The sequence below is a fragment of the Panulirus ornatus genome, chromosome 33 (genome assembly GCF_036320965.1).
Source record: "Panulirus ornatus isolate Po-2019 chromosome 33, ASM3632096v1, whole genome shotgun sequence".
NCBI lineage: Eukaryota > Metazoa > Arthropoda > Malacostraca > Decapoda > Palinuridae > Panulirus > Panulirus ornatus.
The window spans coordinates 13,357,306-13,381,836 of NC_092256.1; the positions used below are offsets into that span (position 1 = coordinate 13,357,306).

The window sequence follows — 24,531 nt, forward strand, 5'->3', positions numbered from 1 at the left end:
ATGGCAGGGTTGTGGTGGGGGGGTGGATTGGGGCGGGTGTCCCGGCGTGTGTCTAGCATGACAACAACAACACCTGGTTCTGTGCTGCTGCCGCTACCCACACCCTCGTCTTTACCTTCCTCATGCACACACCCCCACCGTTACCTTCATGCAGTGCTTAATCTTTTAATGCCTATTACCAGTTTCATATTTTTTGTCCTCTTCCCTCACGTCTTTCTTCTCAAATTCCCTAATTACCTTACATTCCTCTAAACTCTTAATTACCTTACATTCCTCTATACTTAACACCTTCCACGTCTTTCATACAGATTCCCATACTCTCTCCTTTCACTTCAGGGTAAGAATAATCATTATGAAACAAAGACGACTCAGCTCTTTCCTTTATGGTGGGAGCTGGTGTGGGGTCTGCCGGTTAGCTGTGTGAGGCTGGGGCAAGGTCTGGCTGGATTCTGGTGCCGGAGGAAAACTTATTTCGGTTTACAACTTGGATTCTAAAGGCGTAGAGAACACGTAGAGATTTTACTAAAGGATTCATTTATATTTTGCCTCAGTTCTGTCAAGTTAGGTTCTCAGGAGTTACATTAGTTGTTTTAGAAAACGTGGAATGGAAAATCGTACATTTCGGCTCAGATGTTGGATTCTCATCGTGTGTTCCCGTGGTTTAGGCTTCTGCTCGATCTGGAGTTGGGTCGGAGGTGGTGAATGCGGCGGCACAGGGCTAAACCAGTAACCAAGTATGTTTTATCATATGTTATTTAGCATGTGCAAGTTGAAGACCAGCGTCATGGATGCACATGACAGATGCAGAAGATCGCTGGTGCGTTCGTCGATTGGTGTTTTGGGCCGCGGATGGTCGACGGGTCGTATGTATAGTGCTGGTGCTTTTCATCGTGATTTTGAGGCAGGTGGGCCGGCTGTGGTACGTATAGTGTACCACTAGTCTGTTGCTGGTCGGTAATATAAAGCGTCGAGGGTGGTGCTGGGCGGTTGCGTGGGTGTTTAGTGGCGGGAGGTATTGTCTGGCGGCGTGGGACGTGGGGAAAGAGTAAAGGTGCAGAAGTGGTGCTGGTGGGTAGCGAGCAGTGGCCTTGGCCTTGGTAGGTGAGTACTTCCAGAGTAGTTCAGGCACGTGACACACGTGATGTGTTTGTGTTCAGCGGTAGTGCTGGTATGACATGAGCTGGCGTGGGACGAGGGTGGTGGCTGAAGTGCTGCTGCTCCTGCCACGCCACGATCAATATATTGAGCTCCATCGCTTCCCACACTCCCCATACGTCCCCCCACACCTTCCCACAGAACATCCACACCTCCTCGCTCACCTCTAGACCGAACTGCACGCCCACCTCTCTCCTCACAGCCACTTCCCACCTGCCTAGCTCTTCTCCATCCTGCCTTCACCTGCTGACGAGCATCACGTGGCCACACCCTCCCCGGCCCATGTCCAAGCCTCAGCAACCCTCCCCAACGCCGCTCAACACAAGCTCTCACATGTGCTCACACCCTCCCCATCCCTCGCGGCTCGTCGTGCAACACTCCCCACTCTTGTCCCTCAAGTCGGATCACTGAGAGCCGCCCGCCCTTATTATTATTGTCGTCTATACCTTCTTTCGTTCCCTGTCCTCCCTGTTATCCACGAGCCTTCTTCCACTTTCCATTTCATCCACCCAGCTTCCTCCCTCCCTCCCTTTCATCCACCCAGCCTTCTAGCACCCCCCTTTTCACCCACCCCAACCTTGCTTTCTCTCACCCCCTCCCCGCCCTCCCTTGTGGTCGCTGCAGAACAATATCCCCCTCCCCAACTTTTATCGTTGTGCAAGACGTAATGACAAGGAAAAATAAGTATAGAATTTTTCATGTCTCAGCTGTCCGTTCTCGCTAGTGTTTCCCATTAGTTTGTCGCCTCATTTTTCCACCATAATGCTGGTAATTGTAGATGGCGTTGCAGCTTGGCGGTTTCAGCGTTCAGGGTAGTAAAGAGAGTTGTGAAGCAAGCAAGCTTTCTTTTTTGCATCGTGTTTCTTGAGAAGTCTCCAACACATTTAAAACCGGAATATTTTGAGAAACTGCTGCCGCAGGAGAGGCAGGCATGTTGCTCCTGGTGGTGTGTATGCTGAAAGTTTTCTTTACATACGTTCAAAGGCTTCGGTCACGGGCTAAAGTCCCTCTCCCATCCAGGCCAGGCTTTTTTAAGTGTTACTGGAGATGGTGAAAATCTTTTTCGTCTTTTAAGACTTTATCTGGTTCGACAAACATAAAGTCAAAGGGCTCGTTAGCATAATAAGAATGAACGCGCAAAACAAAACAAAAAAAAAAAGTGCGAACGTTTTTATGGGCGGACGCGTCATTGTAGTCAGTCAACTGTCGACATCTCTCTCTTGATATCCTGTTGACGTCGACGTATTACGGGGTGATTTACGTTCGCGTTTACCCTGTCTCGTATCTTATACATCAACCTTACGTACACAAGCAATTGCACAACCCTACCTTAGGCCAAGTACTCGTTCCATTGTGTAGCCACAAAGGAGAGGATGAACAGTTGGGTTAGACTGTGAACTGGCTGCACTTTGCCCTGGGACTGGAGCCACTGTCCGCACCAGTGAATATTCACTCCACGTGGAGTCACTTCTGTGGCCCATCAGCTGAATTCCTACTCGAGTAGAGTAAATAGCGGCCCACAAGAGGTAACTCGTGATTGGTGGAGACAAGTCAAGCGCGGCAGCTGGCTGGTCCCTCTGCAAGGAAGCATTAAACGTGCTCTTTTTTTCCTACATAGACTTTCAGAAGGCATTTAGCTGTTCCTGCTGAACTGGCCGTGGAATCCCTCCCCCTTCAGAGAGGCATTGGAAGGAGAGGAAGGAGACCTTAATCTGCTTTGGGAGAGGTGGAATCAACCGCTATAAACAGACTCAGCTGCCGCTAACCGAGCCAATTTTCGTGGGTGAGTTAATCATGTTAAACCACTTGCTTGGGCGTGAGGGGGGGCAACGAAAATATCGGGAACACACGTGAAGAAAGCTGTACTCGAGCAGGGGTGGGTCGTGGTGACGAGGAATGAGGATGTGACAGTGTCGGGAGGAAGACGATCTCGGCTGTGATTCCAAGATGAGGACTGCGATCATGTGGTCTCACGTGGTGGTACATGAAGAAAGCTGTACTCGAGCAGTGGTGGATCGTGGCGACGAGGAATGAGGATGTGACAGCGTCGGGAGGAAGGCGATCTCTCGGCTGTGATTACAAGATGAATGTGATCGTTTGGTCTCACGTGGTGGTAGCCTAACGTGTGGCAGCCGATGTAAGTGTTATAGTGTCAAGGTCGAGGCCGCCGATGGCCCACCCCTGGACCACCTCCTACTACCCCCTCGATCATCGTGTGTTGTTTGGTCTGAACCAGGAAGATGGTTTGAAAAGGCTCTCCCCATCCCAGTTGGGTACGAGGTGGCTGTATCGATCCAGTCTCTCTCTTCTCTCCCTTCTCCCAGGCGATGGGAGATTCCTTCAGCCGTGTTCATTTGAAATCGATCTTTGCCTTGTCGTCCCTTGTTCCTCTACCGTGTTTTCCCCCAACTTCTCTGCTCTCAATCTCGTGGTTCAAAGCCATCTTCCCGCATAGGCCCGAGGTCATCGTTATTGATCCAACTTCCTATTTTCTTCCCAGAATTCCTGTTTTCCTCCATGGCGCAAACTTCTCCCTCCCTCCGTGGGTAGAAACTTTAACTTCCTTTATTAGCGTCTGCGCCAATGAACTTTTTTTTTTCTAATGCAGTAACGCTGAGCCATTTCCCGGACTGCTTCCGCTTCCGCCGAGACGACCACCACCACTTTTGTGTGGGCCATGTGGAGTTGTCCTTATGTGGTGAGGATAATGGTGTTCATCACTGGCTGAACAGTTTTACATGTGTGCTATGTTGGCGGAGGAGACCGCAGCATACCTCCAGTTTTACCTAGGGCGTGTGTGTGGTGTGTGTGTGGATATGTTCCACTAGTGAGGCTGAGATGATGTTTGTCTTCGTGTATACAGAGAGTCATTACCCAGGATGTTTACGGCCCGTGAAAGCCTTGTTGTCGGGTGTTTAGATAGCGCGGCAGTCATCTCAGATTTATATAGGTACTCTACTTAGATATGTGTATATAGACATTGGTACGTGTTCATGCAACGAGAGTGTCTACGTGCAGCGTGGATGTTGAAGACTGAAACGTTTGTTACCTCGTGTGGTCTCCTCCCTTCGTGTACCACACACCTCACCTTACGCCGGCGGATCACGGTGTAGCTTGCAGACCGCCTCCTGCAGGAGACGCACGCCGTGTTGACCGGTGTTCGTAATGTCTTCAGTGAAGGTGACGTTTCCTTTGTCCAGCGGAGGTAATGGCGGGCTGCCCAGAGGGGTTAGTTGGGGGTTTAAAGGCTCAGCGGACGGCAGAGTACCATCATCGAGGTGACCCCCCCCCCCCTTCAGGGAGGCAGAGAGAGGTACTTCAGAATTTGTATTGTATAAGTATGGAAAAAAATATTGGTATCTCTGAGAGAGAGAGAGAGAGAGAGAGAGAGAGAGAGAGAGAGGAGTGAGTAAGTAGGTTAGGTAGTTAGAGGAAGGCAGATGTGTGTGTGTGTGTGTGTGTGTATGTTGGGAGAGAACTGGAGTTGGTAGTGTTTAAGAGATATGAGGCATCGCTTCCACCGTCAGTCCACCCACCCCTTAGCCTGGCTGCCTACCACGGACTCGCATGCTTCCAACCGAACTGCGTCACAAGGCAGGCACACCGTCCCGTTGTTCTGCCTCGATAAGGAGGCACTAGAGAACATTACCTCATCAGTTTCTGAAACTTTTTCCTAATGGGCTCGCGATTAGATTTTGTTACTGCCGTCCGCACGTGGTCTGATGTATTGATTGCGCTTCAGATGTGGAAGATGATCATGGGAAGTTTCCATATTAGGGTAACTTTCATCGCAAAGAACTGGAGGGTTAGGACTCATGATCAGGGAAGTTCTTTCGATCTCAGGTGGTTTTGGATCTTGCTGAACCGTTCGTTGATGCCGGGAACAGCCACTCAGAATCACCTCTCCTGTATTGGCCACTTCCCACGTTCCACGCGCTGCATTTGCTGAGAGATTGTGCTCTGTAAACACATACTGGGAAGTCTTAAACCATCATAGGTAAATAGATATTTGCTTACTAAAGCGTTTCATGGTACTCACATCCCAGTGTAAACTAGGTGCATTAGTAAATGAGGTAGCTGTTTACTTTTTGTATCATGGCTTCCCCCACGGGTGATTGCGTGTTAATCCCACGGAAGATTTGCGATTGGGAAATACGATGGTATGACTATGCTCATGGAGCTCAGAGGGGAAGTCTTCGTTGTCAAAAGATGTCTAGGGAGATGATGGTTGCCTCGGGTGTACAGAGGGAAGCGTTGAAGGATCGCCTGGATGAGTTGGGGAAATGAAGGTATTGAAGAGAGAGGTTTTGAAAAAAATGGAGGAGGAGGAATGGTGAAGACAGGGAGGGAGAGGTGGTGAAGGAGAGGAAGGTTGTTGTGAAGCGAGAGCTTCGTGGCTTGGGTGTTTGTTTACGTGTGAGGTGGCCAACATGGGGTGCTGTATATACCGAGGTGACGTGGCGCACCGTGAGCCATCCTCGATCAGTAAAGTCAGGCTGGGTGTACCTGCCCCCAGTCGTGATTCTAGAGAAGGAGGGACACTGGAACCACCAGTACTCTCCATCTCACAGTAGGCTGGGTGTCCCTCCCGTTGAGGCTCCCCAAGCACGAGCTACGAGACCGGTCACAATGAGCAGCCAGTGCTGGATTCTTCGCCATCAGGAACCAAAAGAGGGCTGGCAAGACCCACCGGTATTGGGATCTCAAGCATCTCAGGGTATTTCTGACGGATTTCAGTGCAGGAGCGATCACACCTTAATGGATGGGATGGAAAAGGGGATATAAAACTGTAATGAAAAGGATCTAGGATTACTAATCTGCAGAGATAACCCCAGCTATATATTTAGCCAAACCTGAGGCATCCCGGAGAGTAAAGCAATAACCGCCCAGGGAAGGGTAATGATTATTCCAGGGATGACGGCTTGGGCTCTCGCAAAGTGCCAAAGTTGGCCTTTCAAGGATGGGCGTAGATGATGGGCGTGCCCAGTTTAGAAGGGACAGAGATAAGGTTGTGGTCGGAGGGAGGATCCTAAGAGGCAGAAATAGTGTATTTATAGAAAGAGTTTGGAAATGAAATTGAGATTGTACGTTTTGGAAGAGTTGTCGTTACGGATTGGGAGTTCTTGTCGGGTTTCCATTTCGTTTGGGAGTGAAACCTTGAAGGCCTCGGCTCTGTCGGGATCATCCCAGCCAGAGCCTCGCCAAATCCTTGTGGTGCACATTGAAATCCCCCTTGTAGAGAGGATTTCAGCACGAGGCTGGAAGTCAGTTAGTCAAAGAGTTTCCATAGTAGGATGAATTGAAGGAAGGGGAAGTTAACCAAGCACAAAAGCAAAGTTGTAGACGGTAGGGAAATTTTGAGCGAGATGGTACGTGATCCAAGATCCACGAGGTGAGCAGTGTGGGTTTCTGTATTACAGTAGGAGCAAACACCGCCCTTGAATCAGAAATGATGAAGATTAAAGTTATAGAGATCTGGTAGTGTAGAGGGGAAGCAGCATTGGACACTTGGGCTTCATATAGATCGAGGGAAGGAACTGATAGATAGTGTTTTACGGAGGGAGGGTTGGATAATTTGAGATAGTGCATGTTGCAGAAATGAACAAGGGAAGAGCGAAGTCTAAGGGTGATATAGGTTCCAGTCGCTTGATGTCAGTTAAGAGGGCCCTGGAAACTATACAGCCCTCCTCGACCTGTGCCGCCGTTCTGATTCGGCACCAGACAATCTGGATGAAAATGTACTTTTGTATTATTTTTACGATCATTGAAAGAGATAACTTGTGAAGTATAAAGGGTTGTAAGTTATGTGTTGTTAGATGCTGTGTTTGGGACGGATAGGGTATGAGTTTGTCTCGCCCACGTGTAGGGGAGGGAGAGAGAGAGAGAGAGAGAGAGAGAGAGAGAGAGAGAGAGAGAGAGAGAGAGAGAGAGAGAGAGCAAAAAGCAGTGACATGGGCCTAGGGTGGGAGGGTACGTGATAAGCTGCTGCGTCGCCCATCACCAGTCTCTCTGATACCCAGGAGGGTGGTACTGCCTTGGACGGGGGATGCCTGTGACCTACGCTACTTGGGTACCACCAGCTTTTATGAAGGCTTTGATGGTGTACGTGCACGAGTATTCTTCATTCTGTCTGTCTGTCTGTCTGTCTAGGCGAGTGGGTCTGTGCCTTTTTCGCAGTGCATGTGTATTTGTGTGTGTGTGTGTGGTTTGAGTGTGCAGCGAAATGCATTCGGACTCATCTTGGAGAAGCGATGCAGAGGCGTGTCATGCAGAGGTGTGTGTGTGTGTGTGTGTGTGTGTGTGTGTGTGTGTGTGTGTGTGGGTATGCAGCTGCAGCGGCAACAGCAGCAGCCTTTCGTGATCCAGTATAAGGTCACCATCAATAATTCAGGCAGGCAGCCACCGGTCTGACCCACGCCTCCCGGCAAACACCGCCACCTCGCCCTCTTCACACCTTCCCCACTTTAGTGCCAATTACTCTTGCCAGTTTCCTCAGGAATCTCATTGAGCCACACACAGTTGGTGTTACAGTGGGTGCGATCGTGACCCAGTGTGTGACTGTATTGATAAGGTGGGAAAGACGAGTAAAGGCGAGGATAAATGACGTGCACCAGGTATTAGTGGGCTTCCAGATGGTTAACGTGGGGTTCCAGATGCTGTCATGACAATGCATGAAATATGCAGCACCTTCATAGACGAAGAGATAGAGATGGTCATGATGGGTCTGACGTGGCCATGGAGTGGGTAGTGTACCGACTTCATCAAGCTCCCAGGTCGGTGTTTTGTGTTGTAACGTTTTCCACAATGTTCTGCGAGTCCACCACCAGAGTTGGCTGCATCGCGGCAGAGTTTGCCTGCATTTACACACAGCGTCTCACCATTGGTGTTTCAGTGTTTTTCCCATCACTGTGTTAAAGATATGTGGGTCTCGCGGAAGACGGATTCTGATTTTCGTTTGTGAGTTTTGAGTGTGTGAATATATAGTGATCCGCTATTCCAGTTTCCGATACATATTTACATGGTTGATTAATGTTTTGGGGTCATCGTTTGAGCCATTGCCGTGTGTCTTCTTGACCGTGGTAGTGGTGAAGATGACATTGCACGTGTACGTATTCTTATCAAACTAATTATAACCTCCTCCTCCTCCTCTTCCTCCTCCTCCCCGACCAAAGAGTGGCCAGTTTTGGACTCCCTGTGTTTGTGTTACGAGGAAGAGTTTCACTCACGCTCGTACTGCCCATCTTTTAACCTTATATATGTTAATTATGACTTTACTCCCGTCCTATCATGTTTATACACACACACACACACACACACACACACACACACACACACACACACACACACACACATACACACGCTCCAGCCTAAACCAGGTGCCCACTTATCTACCAGCCCCTAGGGGAAGTATTGACCACCTGTGTTGGGTGTGGGTCGACTGCCGCGCCAAGGCTATGGAAAACAGTTCAATTGATTTGGCTTCGAGACGCCGATGTTCAGTCAGTGCAGTGGTCACGGTGGTGTGGTCTTAGCTAGGTGTTCGGTGGCCCTGAAAAGAAGAGGAGACGGAGGCACCTCACCAGCCAACTGTGGAGGGAAGACGCCAAAGCATTGTGTGTAAAAGAGGAATAGAGGATGGGTTCAGGCTAAGAATTGAGAGACGGGGGAGTTGCTCTAGTTAGAACTCTGTACAGAGGTAAGGTGGAGGAAGACTGCCCTTCCCCCTGTAGATGTGTTAACTGTGTTCCGTCCTGGGCTAGGTTCGGAAGCAGGCTGAGCAATTCCCGTGATATATGTCTCCAATAAATACTCACACGCTTAAAGACTTCGATCAGGAAATGGATTCCCCACCCCGGGGTTCAGGCGCGTCAGTCTGGCATATTCCAGGATAGAGGTCAGGAAGCTTGTGTAGGTGTGGTTTACCCTTGACCCAGGAAGTTCAGAGTTTCACGAAGGCACTTGCGCACAGCTCAAGGCTGCTGTGAATTTTGCATACCCTGGATCAAACCTCTTTGGCGTCCAAAGTGGAAACATTTTCAAACAAAGGATAAGTTGATTCACTTAGTTATTTTTCTGTGGACAGTTATCGGGGGTCATCATGAAATCACGTTCTTCTTTGCATCAGTAAAAGATAAACGATAACTAATAGTGAAATAATGATAATAATGATAATGATATAATGATAATGATAAAAGTTATGATAATCGCTTTAGTTTGAAGGCCAGTGGTTTCCTTGACAGACTGGGTTATCTGTGTGAGGATTAAAGTTAATAAACCATTCATTATATCATTATACCCTTGAAGACGACGCTACGTCCCTTGGCTGTGATGGCCCGGCATTTTACCCTCTAAGGTTCTGATTAGAATAGCCAGGGGTCGTATCGTCCGGCCGAAGAGGTTAAGTGCGAGTGAACTTCTCTGAGCCACGTTGTCGATGACATGCTGAAGGAAGAGAAGGTTCAGAGGTCACACACACACACTGCATGGGTCAAGGTTGACCAACTGGAACACAGCAGTAAAATAATTCACAGATACCTGTGTCTGACATGAGTGACAAGTGAGATCACAGGTCATGCTCCCCTGACACTTCAAAAAAAAAGAAAAAAAATTGTAGGTCACTCCGTGGATGACGGTTATAACGGTGGGCGGAGAGGACCGGGAGGGGACTTTTCCGTTGGGGGTAGACTGTGCCTCTCATCCGATTAGCTTTCCCTCATCTTTTTACTCTGTATATTGCTTTTTAAAAAGTAAATTATGACACCATTAAACACAGCACCAATATCCTGAGCTACGAGGATGCGGAGGATGTATCAGCACAATACTGACATTGGGTATAGCCTAGTACGCTGAGAACTAACTCAAAATTCACAGTACATCAGTATTTTGTATATAATACAATTCATGCAAGATTTTCTCTTTTTTTTTTAGGCTCCATTCACGGACTGAAGTCCACATAAAGACCGGGTCTTAATTGAAATGTTTTAAGAGGTTAATGAAAGGGAAAAAGAAGAGACAAGAAAATGTAATTATGTGAATTTTGGAGGAAGTGAAAAAACATGTCTTTTAAAGATTGCCTGATCAATTGATGATGAAGATATGAGAGCGTAGAGATTTCCAAAGCGAGGGGTAAGGAAAGAAATAGTTATTACAACGGCCCACTCTTTGAGTTGCCAACGGCCATATAGAATTCATGTAACGCAGTTTTTGATTTTATACCACTCTTAGAATTCTCCAACTGGCTAAAATCAAAAACTGCGTTACATGAATTCTATATGGCCGTTGGCAACTCAAAGAGTGGGCCGTTGTAATAACTATTTCTTTCCTTACCCCTCGCTTTGGAAATCTCTACGCTCTCATATCTTCATCATCAATTGATCAGGCAATCTTTATATATATATATATATATATATATATATATATATATATATATATATATATATATATATATATATATATATATATATATATATATATATATATATATGTTTTGGACAATCATGTTTACCAAATTGAGTCCTAACTTCGTCTCTTCGATGTATATCAACTGACTTATATTTCTCTCTTGTCTCCCCCTGATGATGTGATTATTACACGAAAGTGCACTTGGGAACTTATCGTGTCTCATTTTCCCCGTGGACTCATAGGAATATATATATATATATATATATATATATATATATATATATATATATATATATATATATATATATATATATATATATATATATATGATATAAAGAAAGGAATTCCTACTCAGTGGGAGAAGCTCATTATTAAATCAGAAGTTTGAAAGCAGTTGACAAGCATAGCCAGATGATAAACCAACAGGTGGTCTACCGACCCTTGGGCCACTAATGGAGGCTTCTGAGAACTATTCCCACTCTTTTCGCTGCCTCCGAGGCCAGTTTTGGCATTTGTCTTACACAAATAAGAAAAAATTTAGAATTAAGACCCACGCGGTGAGAGCCTTTGCTCGGACAGTGGCTTAGTGCTTGGTGGACGCTTTTCAAAGTCTGCTGTTTTCCACGTCAGTGAGGAAAGGTAGCGAGCGTTTCAAGCGGTTCACTGCGGCAGAGAATGTTCACGTGACACGAGAGCGAAAGATGCTGCACAGTCGCTGATTTCTGAGTGCCAAGCCTCCGACGTCATACCGATTGTTCGCACCGAAGTAACGCTGTTGTCGGACAGATGAACGAACCATTCGTACGATTATTGACCCCTGGAGCATAGTGTTGCGACCCTTAGGTGTGATGACCTGGCTTTGGACCTGTTTAACAAGTTTTAGATCAGAGGCCAGGCCATCATACCCAAGGGTCGTATGGTCATGAACGAACCATTCGTACGATTATTGACCCATGGAGCATAGTGTTGCGACCCTTAGGTGTGATGACCTGGCTTTGGACCTGTCTAATGAGTTTTAGATCAGAGGCCAGGCCATCATACCCAAGGGTCGTATGGTCATGCTTTAAGGGTCGTACTTTTGGTCCACAAGGGTCTTTTTAGGTAGTTGTCAAGGCTTGCACCGTCTTGCTCTGGTGGTTGAATAAATTACTTCTTTTTTTTCATTCGCGTTGTTTTTCTCTAATAGTTAACGTCATACGAGCGTCGTTCTTATTACGGAGAGTGGAGTGTTCTCGCCGGGTTCCCCCGGATACCCAGCTGGACGATGGTATGAGTGTCGTGTGATTTAGATTTCAGGGCGACTGCACCAAGGCAGGCTTTGATTTCCGGGGTTTTCGTTGTCTCGTGTGGGAGTTAGGATATGGTAATCCTCTCGTTGGGTCCTTGTCTTCCAGGGGCTGGGTTGTTGATCTCGAGGGTGTTATTGGCCTTGGTTCTCTCGGATGTTGAGTAGTGGTAGTGAGGAGTGCTCTTGTTGATGTTCTGTGGGGTTGAGCTACAGTAGTCAGAGGGGTTCAGTCTTGGTGATCTAGAGGCTTAGTTACGGTGATTGGTGGCACTCGAAAGATTGGGGCTTGTTAGATACTAAGGTTATATGGTGGAGGAGTTGTCATTGTGCTGCACTCAAGTGTCTGTTTGGTGGTACTCTGAATTTTGATTGGTGTGTTACTGGAGCGGTTCAGTTGTACTCCAAGGGTTGAGTTGTGTGGTGCACCAAGTGTTGTGTCCTAGTTGAGGGAGTGAGCGGTGGTGCTCCAAGGGTTGACATGTAGTGTTGAGTGCCGTAGCCAGGCTGGCAGGTGTGATAGGGAGGGAGGCTTGGTCACATACCTATGCCAGCCAGTGTATAGGAGCTTAGTAAGCCAGACTAGCGATTGTTATTCAGGGGGTAGTTTAGGTAGCAAGACCAGCCAGTATACAAGGGGTTTAGTTCACGTAGGTAGACTAACCAACCCTTCTCCTCATTTATGTAAACCGTTGAGGTGACTCACATATACACACACAGCTCTCCCTCTCGGACCAGACACCAGTCATCCTTCCCCTCACACTAGCACACCCCCATCCCACTCACGCACCGCACCACACCACCCACTACCTCCCGTCCATCAACCACAGTGCCCACTTCTCGTTCGGACACCACCCCACCCACTGGCTCTCCCACTCACCACACCAAATAACCCTGTCACCACACAAGTCTCCCTTTACAACCTGCTAATTTAGTGTAAGCCCCCCCCTCCCCCCCCCACACACACACACACGGCTCTTCCATTCTTCTTGGCCAGACCATCCCCGTACTTTTTCGTCCACACATCATACATTACACTGTCGTCTTCCCACACCGCCATACCCTTTACCTTCCGCCCACCCTTCACATCACCTAGTACTCCCACGCACACATCTCCGGAGCCATATTGCCTTCCACCCCACACACCGCACCTCCCCAGTACCCTGCCCACCCACTCTCAGCTCGGGCACGCCCCATCTACCGGCACGATGCGCCGTCCTTCTACCTGCCATCTCCCATACCATCTCGCTGATAAAAATCCCCGCCTCTCTCCCTGTGAGTGACACTTGTATTTGTGTGTGTGTGTGTGTGTGTGTGTGTGTGGTGGGGAGGGGGGGAGACTGTATCCTAGGTCTGGGAGGAGGTGGAGGTGTTGAAGGTGGCGGCTGCTTTGGTGCGGAGCTGGTGGGAAGAGGATAGGTTTTATACAGATCTTAGCCTGGCAGCAACCGTGAGAGATGATGGAAGAGAAGGGTGATGAGGAGAGGCATCAGTAAGTCAAGGAAGATAGACGATGTACCTGAGGTGTAAGGCGGTCGACGTGTGCAAGGTCGGGGGGGGGGGGGGGTGTTTGTTGAGCCACATGAGCACGACGGGAGCGACCCCTGAACGCGACGGCACGACCCGCGAGCACAGCATTAGGTCATTCGGGTATGATGGCTTCTTAGCAGCAAGTAACGAGACGTAGGGGGAGGTAGGGGGAATATATATATATATATAACGAAGTGAACGTATATGTTGTACGAGAATGTACCGTAAGAGTCGTCCAGATTTAAAGTGAATTTGGGAACCACATGTACAGTATGAGTTATGAAGTGATGCTACATCCTGACATAACATCACCCGCTTAGGTGGTGTTGTGATAATGTTCCCCTCTGCCTGAACGATCCTGATAGTACGTTACAACTTAGATAGATTGTGGCCGTCATACCTTAGTTGTTACAAGCGTGAATCATCGCTGCGGTGTTATATCAATTATCTCCTCTTGTGTTTATCCTTGTAACCCATCACACAGCAACCTGTTGCTCCCACGGTCCAGATTTACTAAATTTTTTTTTCTTGTCTTGCTTTTTGGTGTGCTTTCTCTTGAGGACAGTATGATGTGTGAGGAAGGAAAGATAGAGTAAGGGAAGGGTATGGCAGTAAGAAGACTTACGTTTGAGGGCGTTTGGAGATGGTTTGGACATACGAAGTAGAGGCTGATTGAGAGGGTCTGCATGTCTGAAGTGGAGGGAAGAAGGAGAAGGGGGAAGACCCCAACTGGAGGTTGAAGGATAAAGTGAAAGTTACTTTAAAATGATCGGGGCCTGAACATGCTGGAGAGTGTGAGGAGGGCAAGGGGTGGAGCGCATCACAGCGATATGCCGTCGTTGGAGTTGAACAAGGGGGCATGTGTGATGCGGTCACGGGAAACCACAGACAGGTCGGTTTGGCTGGGTAGTGGATAGGAAGACCTGGTTCGGGTGCCTTATACAGACAGGTAGGTGAAGGATGTGTTTCGACGCCTCTTCGCTACGCGGTAGATAGCGAAGTATGATTATGAAAAAAGAAGAAAAAAATTATATATATATATATATATATATATATATATATATATATATATATATATATATATATATATATATATATATATATAGCCGTAAGGTCACAGTGATGCGCGTGATCTAGCATTTGCTGATAACCAAGAGGAAATGTGTATTTGGGTTATTGCCAAGTTTCTCCTTCCCTGAAGTAACAATGTGCGTGAAACTTGTGACACATTTGATGAGGCTTACATCATTGGGACTACGGACTGTCAAAGAACTTCTCACTCCGAAGGAGTCCACATTTCCCTGTTATTGCAGGAAGCTATATATATATATATATATATATATATATATATATATATATATATATATATAAGGTCACTCCTGTGTCTGTCATCGTACCTGCCTTTAACTATCGACACATGTCTTTATATTCCTCCCCTTCACTGCCCTCATCCCTATCTCATCATTTTAATCCCTCTACCACTCTTTTCGTCCCTCCCCCTCACTGTCTCTCTCTGACCATCCACCCCACCGTCTCTATCCCTTCCCTTCACTGTCTCTGTCCCTCCCCCTCACTGTCTCAGTCCATCCCCTTCACTGTGTCTATCCACCCCCTTCTCTCATTGTTTCTGCTACTTTCCATCACCAAACTTCATCCCTGGTCTTCACTATACCCTCTTCCCTTCCCCAGTTAGCGTTCCTGACCGTGACGCATTCACGGGCCGCCCAGTGTCGAGCGCATAGGTTCGAATTCTAGTCGCGGTAGTCGGTCCACAGTCAACCCAGCTGTTCATCCTCCTCTAGGGTACTTGGCTCAGGCTTAGATTTATATATATAGCGTTAATGGGATGGCCTTGATAGGGTCTCAGCTGCCCGTGCCGTCTCAGCTGACATTGAAAAAAAGAAAGAAAAAAGAAATACATTCTCGTACTATCTTTATGCCTACCTATTTCTACATTCATCCACCTGCCGCACTATCTTTCAGTTTACCATCTTGATCTCAACACCCCCTTCTCCGTGCTATGCTCATTCCTCCCTCCTACTGCTTTTATTCCTTATCCTTATTTGTCGTCACTCCTCGCTTTTATTATCTTCTCTCCTGCCTTGTCGTATTTGTAACATGTCGCCAAAGTTTCCCTCCAGCGCCCACTTCTCTCTGACACTACCCACAGTTCATCCCTACCCATCACCACTTCCCCCCCCCTTAACTTAATGTCTTATCTCACTACCGCCCATCCCTAATACCCCCCCCCCCCCCGTCTCCCTGCTAGCTCCGTCTCTGCCCTTGCCACCACCAGCCCATCCCTCATGCTGCCACGTGTTCCATCTTTGCCCTTCACACTAACTCTCTCTCTCTTCCTCCCCCTCACCACCACTACCTTTCCCCCTCACCACCACTACCTCTCCCCTCACCTGCCATCAACACCACTACTTCTCCCATCACCGCCATTACCTCTCCCCTCACCACCATCACCTGCCATCACCATCACGACCTCTCCCCTCAACACTACCACCTTCCTTCACCACCACGACCTCTCCACCGCCTTCCATCATCACCACCACTACCACATTTCATTCCATCGCTACTATTACACCACCATTAAATCTCCCCTCACCACCACCACCACCACCACTACCTTCCTCCAACTCTACCATCAATACTCTCCTAATCGCTACCACCATCCTTCACCACCATCACCCCCTTCCATCACCATCACCACCACCACCACCACCACCTTCCTTCATCACAAGTGGCTCCCCTCACTACCAGTCTTCCCTCAGCATATGTACATGGGTGTTGGACTACGGTAGTTTCCCCTGTAAGTTCATGTTGGTGAGGCCTGGAATTTCCGTGCGTTTGGTGGTGCGTTGCACGTGTAGTGAGGCGGTGGGCCTGGTGTCGCCCCGGGGGCACAGTGAGTGTGGCCTGGGGGAGCATGGTTCCCCTGGGTGTGTGGCGGGGCGAGCGGGCGGGTTGGTGGGTGGGTCTGGCCAGGCAGGCAGCAGCAGCAGCAGGGGCAGGAGGGAGCAAGGAGAGCGATCAATGCGCTGAGCCCACACCCAGGCCAGCCCCGCCACACGGCCCCACACTCTCTCCGCCTCCCCGTCCAGCCCGCCCTTCGCTACCAGCACCTCTGGTAGACACGTTTTATTTCCTCTGTAGTGTACAGCATTCGTTCTCGTCACACTTCACCCGCCCATCGTTCGCTCCCCGTGACCGGCACTCACGTTTGGTGTGATTTGTCTGTGGGGCGCGCGGCTTTGTGTGCGTGTGTGTGTGTGTCCGTATAGAGCGGGGATTCCCGCCTGGAAACTGCATAGCCCGCTGAAAATCGGCCCCTGGCTGCGTTGTTGTGGTGATGGTTGTGCCATCACACCACACTTTAACATACAGCTACTTCGCATTCCGCTTAACATGACGCCTTAGCATTCGACCGCCTTTGTGACATCGCCAGTCTTAAGCGACGATGTCAGTGTTTGATGCTGGTATGGCTAGCTCGGTGCCAGTGTTGACAGTCAGCTTTGTGGTGGAGTATTGTCATAGTTAGGGGATCGCCCGTACAAGGTCAGTGCTGATATTATGGTAATAGTGCTTAGGGTAGGTCCTGGTCGCTGTTAGGGATGAATCAGTATTTAAGATCGTGTTACCCTTCGAAATAATGTCGTTCTCATTGGGGTGCCAGTGTTTAGGGAGTACAGTGCTAAGGTATTGCCCGTATTACGTTAGTGCCATTAATGGTTGTATTTATGTGTGAAAAATCTATTGTATGGAGAGAATGTCACTGGCTTCGTAGATTAAAAGTATTCGTAGTATTAGGGCAGTAAACAGAATTGTTTACTGATCGTAGGTGAATTACTGCCAATATTTGGATTATTGTTAATATTTTGTGATGCTGTGATTAGATGAGTGATAATTTTAGGGTAGAATCAAAGATGCATAAAGGCCGATGTATTACAGTAGTACATTGTGTAGAATAGTGTTATTGTGATGCTGATATGTGTGAAGTAGTGCCAATGATTGAAGTTGTTCCAGTTTTTAGAGTCGGGTTTTGGTATTCGTTCCCCATCTTGTGTTGATGTAGATAGACGCCTGCTTATACTGCCAGTTTTAGAGTAGGGTATTTGTTTTTCGTCGTGGTGGAGGTAAGAGTTTTTGTAGTAGTTGTGGTGTCAAGTCATGACAGTCCCCGTGTTTTGAAATGGTTCAGTTCTGAAACTGCGTCAGCCATGGGTCTTGTGTGTCTCTGTTGGAGTATTGCCAGTGTTTTGACGTCTCTGTTGAGAGTGTTTCGTGTCGGGAAATTTTCTGTATTGAGAATAGTGCTGGTGCCTTTAGATGGTGTGAGTAGTATCAGTTTTTTTTTTTGGGGGGGGGATAGTGTGAGTGCGGGGTGGGTTTGTTAACAAGTGTCGACTGTACCACTGTAGATAGGAAGTGCCATTGTTAGGGGGTGCAAAGTTCGGGAAGTACCACTTTGTAGTGCAGCGTGATAGGAAATGCCATTGTTAGGGGGTGCAAAGTTCGGGAAGTACCACTTTGTGGTGCAGCGTGATAGGAAGTGCCATTGTTAGGGGGTGCAAAGTTCGGGAAGTACCACTTTGTGGTGCAGCGTGATAGGAAGTGCCATTGTTAGGGGGTGCAAAGTTCGGGAAGTACCACTTTGTGGTGCAGCGTGATAGGAAGTGCCATTGTTAGGGGGTGCAAAGTTCGGGAAGTACCACTTTGTGGTACAGCGTGATAGGAAGTGCCATAGTTAGGGGGTGCAAAGTTCGGGACGTACCACTTTGTGTGCAGCGTCACGACGGTGTAAGGCTAAAAGCTGTTCTGTGTTTTGAGTATTACTATACTAGATGCTAAAGGACCTTTAATGTTAATGTTTTGGCTGGTATATTGCCGAACCTTCTGTAGGACAGTGAAGCTTACCAGGAATAATTTTGTGCTAGTTTTTCTCGTGCTTTTATTTGTTTTTTTTTTTTTGTCAATAGCTTCTTTACATGAAGATTGTTGGGGGACTTTGTTGTTCATCTAATGAATGGTTAATCTATATGCATAAAAGTAAAACTACCCCAGTTGTACTTCAGAAAAGGCTTTAGCAGCTACATAAGCTGATAGGAAAGGTTGGAGTCACCTGCAGATTTCGATGGTGTTTTTCCCCAAAAAAGGGTTGTATGTATCTTCGTTTTTTTGTTTGTTTGTTTGTTTTTAGCATGTGAAGGGGAGAAAGGGTGAATTTTCTTATCTCTTGTGAAGTTACAAATAATGGTTCACTTTCTTTCATATTATAAAATATGTGTATTGCATTACACTACTCTTGTTTTGATATTATGTTTATAGTTTCTTTTGACGCTACCTCGCTATCGCGGGAAATGGCGAATAGTATGAAAGAAAAAGAAAAAAGTTTCTTCTGAAACATTAAAAAAATTTCAGTCCATGTTGAAATAATTCACTTCGTAGATATATTATTGATGATAAAGAAATCTTGTTTGTTTTCGAGTCGAGTTAATGTATAATTTGTATTAACTTGCACTGCAGATTTCGTTGTTAGAGAAAAGTTAATTGTCTTTATAGTATAGTACTGGCTTATTCGTCTTAAGATGGAAAATAGAAAATATAAATAACCTACTATATTTTGATACAAATATTTTGTCATGTAAGGCTTCACATCTGATGTATTGACGTGCGGTATGGCTTAATATGCTTCGTGAGGTTGGAAGATTATCAGGGTTGTCTGTTTATGAAGAGCTTCTTATGCGTGTAACTCAGAGTGTGTGAAGATCTGATGTCCACTTTGAACCACTGGTGATGTTTACCGGAAAAAAGACACTAACTGTAAAACCTGATTGATAATCGAAACATAAATATGGTAACACTTTCAAACCGTGATAAACGCTGACAATTTGGAAAGCATTGCTTAGATGATATAAAATGACTAAAGACAGTAAAAATGTAGATGGTCATTATTACAGGTATAGAATCAGGTGTATCAGTAACGAGGACTGATTGTGTGAAGTGTTATTTATGAGCAAAGGAAACATTACAAGAGGATGTGAGTAGCGTAAGATGATGACAGATGTCCATGTGCTGTAGTTAACCCACACACACATTCAAGCACTCAGCCAGCCACCCACTGCTGGAGTCACCTAGCGTATTGGTGGGCAGGGCAGGTGGGTGGTGACCCAGCAGGAACCACCCAGGATAATCATTTGGCTGAAGAGGGTGCGACTATGATCCAAGATAAGCTCAAGTTGCAGATGGTGTGACCTTGTTCTCGTCTTCCTGCTTTTACTGTAGCAAGTGTATGGCCGCAGTCATGAACTTCCTGCCAGAGTAAGTAACATCAGGGGTCAGTAAATAGAATCTTACACCACTTGCCAGTGTTTTCTATCAGCTGTAGGAGTTGTGGACCAAATGGTTATCATGGACCAACTGGAGGAGACTTGAAGCTAAAGGGGACCTTAACCAACTTATTGATTTAGGTACCAGCAATAAGATCCATGAACCAGATGATAGTTCTGGTCCGGCTTAAGGGTTACTGAACCAGCTAGAGGAATAAACCAATTGGTTGAGGCCTGAACCAGCTGGTAAAGGTTGAACCAGCTTGTTGAGTCTGATACCAGATGTGAGAGTTGTGAATGAAGTCCTTCGTTTTGAACAGGTGGATGAGTCCTAAACTACCTAGAGTATTCATAGAGTATTAGTAATTAAGATCCTCTCTCTCAGTTCTTGACTAGCTGGCTCAGTTCTGGACGAGGTGAAGGGGTCTTGGACTAGCTGGTTGAGTCATGAGCCAAATAGTTTTTTCTTATACCACCTACGTGATTCCAAGATCAGCTGGTTGAACCTTGTACCAGCTGGTGGAATCATGGAATAGTCAGCAGGGTCTAAGCTCACCAGGATGAGCCATGGATTGTCTGGTTGATCCATGGACCTATTGGATGAATCAAAGATTTTTCATGTGTTACATGTCTTTTCACTGTCTTTTAAAACCAATAAGGCTTAAGGAAAAGTTATGCACTGTTCCCCTTTGTATATAAAGTAACAAGGTTGTTGAACTGTTGTCTGTAGTGTCAAGGATTACATAATTAATACTATTAGAAACATTTTTTATCATTATTATGATAATATTATTATCATTATTATTGTTATTATTATTATTATTATTATTATTATTATTATTATTTTTATATGTTGATGTTACTGTGATTAATGTCATTAGTATTTCTCCAAGGAAATCTTCGTTTCTCTGCTGTTGGATATAGCACAGACTTAGGCTGCAGGAGCCTTTAAGAAGGTCTTGGATAACATCTTTGATGTTTGCCCCTTTTCCATTCCTTTAGTACTCTGTCTGTCTCCAGCAACATCTTGAATAGTATTTAAAGAAGTTTATATAGCACACATTTTATGCACATGATGAAATTTCATCATTCATACAAGCCTTTTATGGGTCAAGACCTTTTAGTATTCTGTTGATGTGTTTTCTAGATATCTCAAATATCTTCTAAATCCTCCTCCCCATTCAATAACATTGATGTTAGGGCTATAATGTCTTCCATTGTGAAAATGCTTTTGAAGTTATTATTCATTATTTTGCCTATTCTTACATCATCCTCCAACAACTCTTCCTTCTGAATCCCTTAGCCTAAGTAGGTGCTTCTTAACTGACATCTGACTCTTAAGGAGTATGTGAGGTTCAGATTTTCTCCTGTGTTGTTTACAACATTCTTCTCAAAGTTTCTTTGTTCCTGCTTTCTTATCATGATGTGTATCATTCGTAGTTCTATCATTCCTTTTACAGGTCTTTACTATGAACCATCAGTCATCCATGTATTTCCCCTGTATGGACCCACACATTTATATTTGTTGTATGATCTACAATATATTCTTCTCCTGAATGGGAAGTAAGTACATGTACATGTTTTTCATTTGCAGTATTAAAAAGCGTGTGAAAAAGGGTGGAGGTAGCCGCACCTTGCCCTCCACAGGAGGCACACCTACACGAGGGGTTGACAGTCCTGGTGGTGTGCGTGGTAATACGCCCATCGACCCATCAGAAGCTATTGGCTGGGCAGTTGTTAAGTACAACTACCAAGCACAGCAGATGGATGAACTTTCTTTAGTTAAAGGTAAAGACTACATTTTTTTTTTGTAGACATTTAAAAAAACCTTTTTTTTTTTTTAAGACAATCAGTTGGCAGAGGATACTCGTGATCACTAGAACCAGTTGTCAGAGGATACTTGTCGTGATTACTAGAAGCCTACTGCATAATAGAAATAGGTGTCAGTTTTTTTCATATTGCCCTTGTTTCAGTGCATTTGAATTTTTTACTTATGATCCTCATTTTTCTTGTTGATCTGTGCCAGCATGTAATCTTGGTGAACAATAGTTTTTATTGTGGTGTGCCATAATGAAAGGTAATGTGATAGTAATGTAATGAAAAATGCTAGATCCCTCATTTAGAGGAAGGAGCTACTTGGTGAAGATTTCTTAAGGATTGAATAAATGAAACCTTTCTTTCCTTTAGATGGATAAGATTCATATTTAGTGTTTGAACAGTTTTCCAAAGAAAACTGGTTGTAGAATTAAGTGTTTAGAAGGAAGTAAACACCAATGAAGAGAAGTTATTTGGTTATTTTGTGTAGAATGAGTTAACATTTACACAAGGAATAAAAGAAAAACAGGGTTGGGTGTAAACTACTGTTTTAAGTGGGGATTTAAATGATAGATACAGATTCATGTGACTCCACCACCACCATCAATGACAGAAGATTAATCTCACTTCTAGATGCATATGATAATGCCCAGGTCATTAGTAAGAATGAATCATCCATGGAGAGCTCTTGACTGGTTTATAGACTTAATTTGTGTGAAAGACGATGGATAATTCTGATAGTTAATTTTGCATCAGATTGTTCAACAGTAACAGTTACCCTACCTGGTACCAAACTGTGTACATATAATAACAGATTGTATCTCAGACTGGTACAAAAGAGTGAACCTAAATATCTACATACATTCAGCAGTTACGTTGTAACTGCTGAATGTATTATTATCTGCGAATTTTTAATCGTGCTAGGTTACCCTGAAAATGAGGAAAGGTCATCATTAGTAATTGAAAAAAAATGAATCTGTAGCTAGAAAATTAGGTAAAGGTTACAAACAACTTACAACACCTTACATAAAAAAGTAAAATTCAGGCATCACACTTCCCAGAGCAAAATTATCAGAGAAAAATGGACAAGTTTTTGACGTAAACCTACTGAACAAGACAATGTGATTAGTTACAAAGTGGATTCTTGTTTCTAACTCCAGATATTTTGTATCGAAAATCCAAAAATAGAAATGACCTTAGCAAACTCATGATGGGCAATTAACACAATGAATGGGATGCTCTGTATATTAATTTATGGACGTCATCCAACTAGTTATTGGGTAGTATGGTATCACCTATATCACAGTAAGATTTCTAAGATGTATACCAAGTAATCCTTTGATATAAACTGTGCCACAGGCTTATTACTTTCTTCATGGACCAACATGATTTTCTTTCTATCTCCCTGGCTAGTTCCATCTGCAAAACCTGCACTGCTGGATCTTACTGATTTCGACATGGTGAAATTGTATGTGATTATAATACAATTCTTCTAATGTACTTACTGTATAGAAGACACAAATGCACATTTCTGAACTTACATTGGTATGGATTAAACATCTCATGTCATCCATGTGCTGCTCACAGTAAGAAAGAGCTAAGAAATGTGCTAATTGTTTTTAATGTTTCAAGAATATAAGATAAAGTTGTTGTTGGTATAGATACTTTAAATACATATTTTTTTATTGTTGCCAAGATGACATGGACAATTTAATGTTGTAACCACAGCTTCATGTACCCTCTTCATTCTCTTCCTACATGACTTCTCATTACCTCCAGCAGACCACAACATGAAGGTCCTTTCATGTACAGATGACCTCACAGTCACATCACATCACCCTGACATCCCAATTGCAGTATCAAACACGCATCTCTCAATTATCAGTGTTGTGGTCCCCTGCCCCGACTGTCTCCAAACACAAGCAGGCAGACACCAAAACTTATTTGCTACTTACTGACTTATATAAAAGAAATTTTATTTAGTGCGTAATTTGTCACCACTGTACGGAGGTGACAAGTGGAGATGATCTTTAAATCATGTAAAGTATTCAAAAACTTGCAGCTAGGCCTATCAGCACTTATTTCCCCAAAATATAGCAACACTACACTTAGCCGATGTTCCCTGAATTACTCGCTGGATTAATTGGCTCATGTAACAGCGAAATTGAGTATTCAACATTCGCTCTAATGACCTATGCAAGCAACTTCACATCAATATGCAATGCAAAATACGTGCTGCAAGAAGGCTTATTACCCAGATGGGGTGCAGCATTAAAATAGGCCAAAATTGGTCATCCGTATGATAGAATAAAAGGACTAACTGGCTGTGACGAGTGAAGGCTCTCCCATGTCTCTTGTGTAGACCAACTTAACAATAAGGAGGCAGCACATCAAGTAAACAACCACTTTCCCAATATATCCCAGTGATTACCACAACTCATCACCAGCTTCATCCCAACATGCTTACCAACCCCATCTTCCCCCAAACAGTAGAGGAATCTTAATTTGCTAAGTGCCTTCAGCACCTTAAAACAAAATGCTCTTCCACACCCTTTGATCTCATAGTGAAACTATACAAGAATTCTCCCCTAAATTAGTTACTCTGGTAGCTGCCATAATTAATGCTTAGCTCAAATGAGCTAAATGCCCCGCTGCTTGGAAGACAGCATACGTTTTTCCATTACCAAAATCCATCACACCACAGTCTCGTAATATATTATGCCCTGTTGCAATCACTCAAATCCCCAGTCTCATTTTTGAAAGTTTTTTGTTTGACTGTGTCTGTGCTGACATTGCTTATTCTGTAGACCATCAGTATTTTGGAAACATGACATCTTCTACCTCTACTCTCTGCCTTGTCAACCTCGTAGACTCCATTTAATGCAAGATAGAGAAGCACAAGACCTCGGAGGTATTCACTTTCGTAGACTTCACTAAGGCTTTCAGCTTGGTTAACCATAACATCATCATAAAAAAAGCCATCTACCTAGGACTGCTGGGGTTTGTTCA

At 45.2% G+C, this 24,531-nt stretch overlaps 1 protein-coding gene across 5 annotated transcripts in view; it reads left to right on the forward strand.

Moving 5' to 3' along the window:
• The window catches only part of dock (SH2/SH3 adaptor protein dock), a 103,743-nt gene that overhangs the window by 52,755 nt on the left and 26,457 nt on the right, over window positions 1–24,531 (forward strand). For 2 of the 5 annotated variants that reach the window (XM_071681646.1, XM_071681647.1), the window contains exons 2-3: window positions 19,339–19,699; window positions 21,302–21,495. In XM_071681646.1, the coding sequence (XP_071537747.1) occupies window positions 19,671–19,699; window positions 21,302–21,495 (223 nt within the window). In that variant the 5' untranslated portion in view covers window positions 19,339–19,670. Of the gene's footprint in view, window positions 1–16,358; window positions 16,509–16,911; window positions 16,937–19,338; window positions 19,700–21,301; window positions 21,496–24,531 lie in introns of those variants that run through there. The other 3 variants (XM_071681645.1, XM_071681648.1, XM_071681644.1) reach the window with 3 other exon arrangements.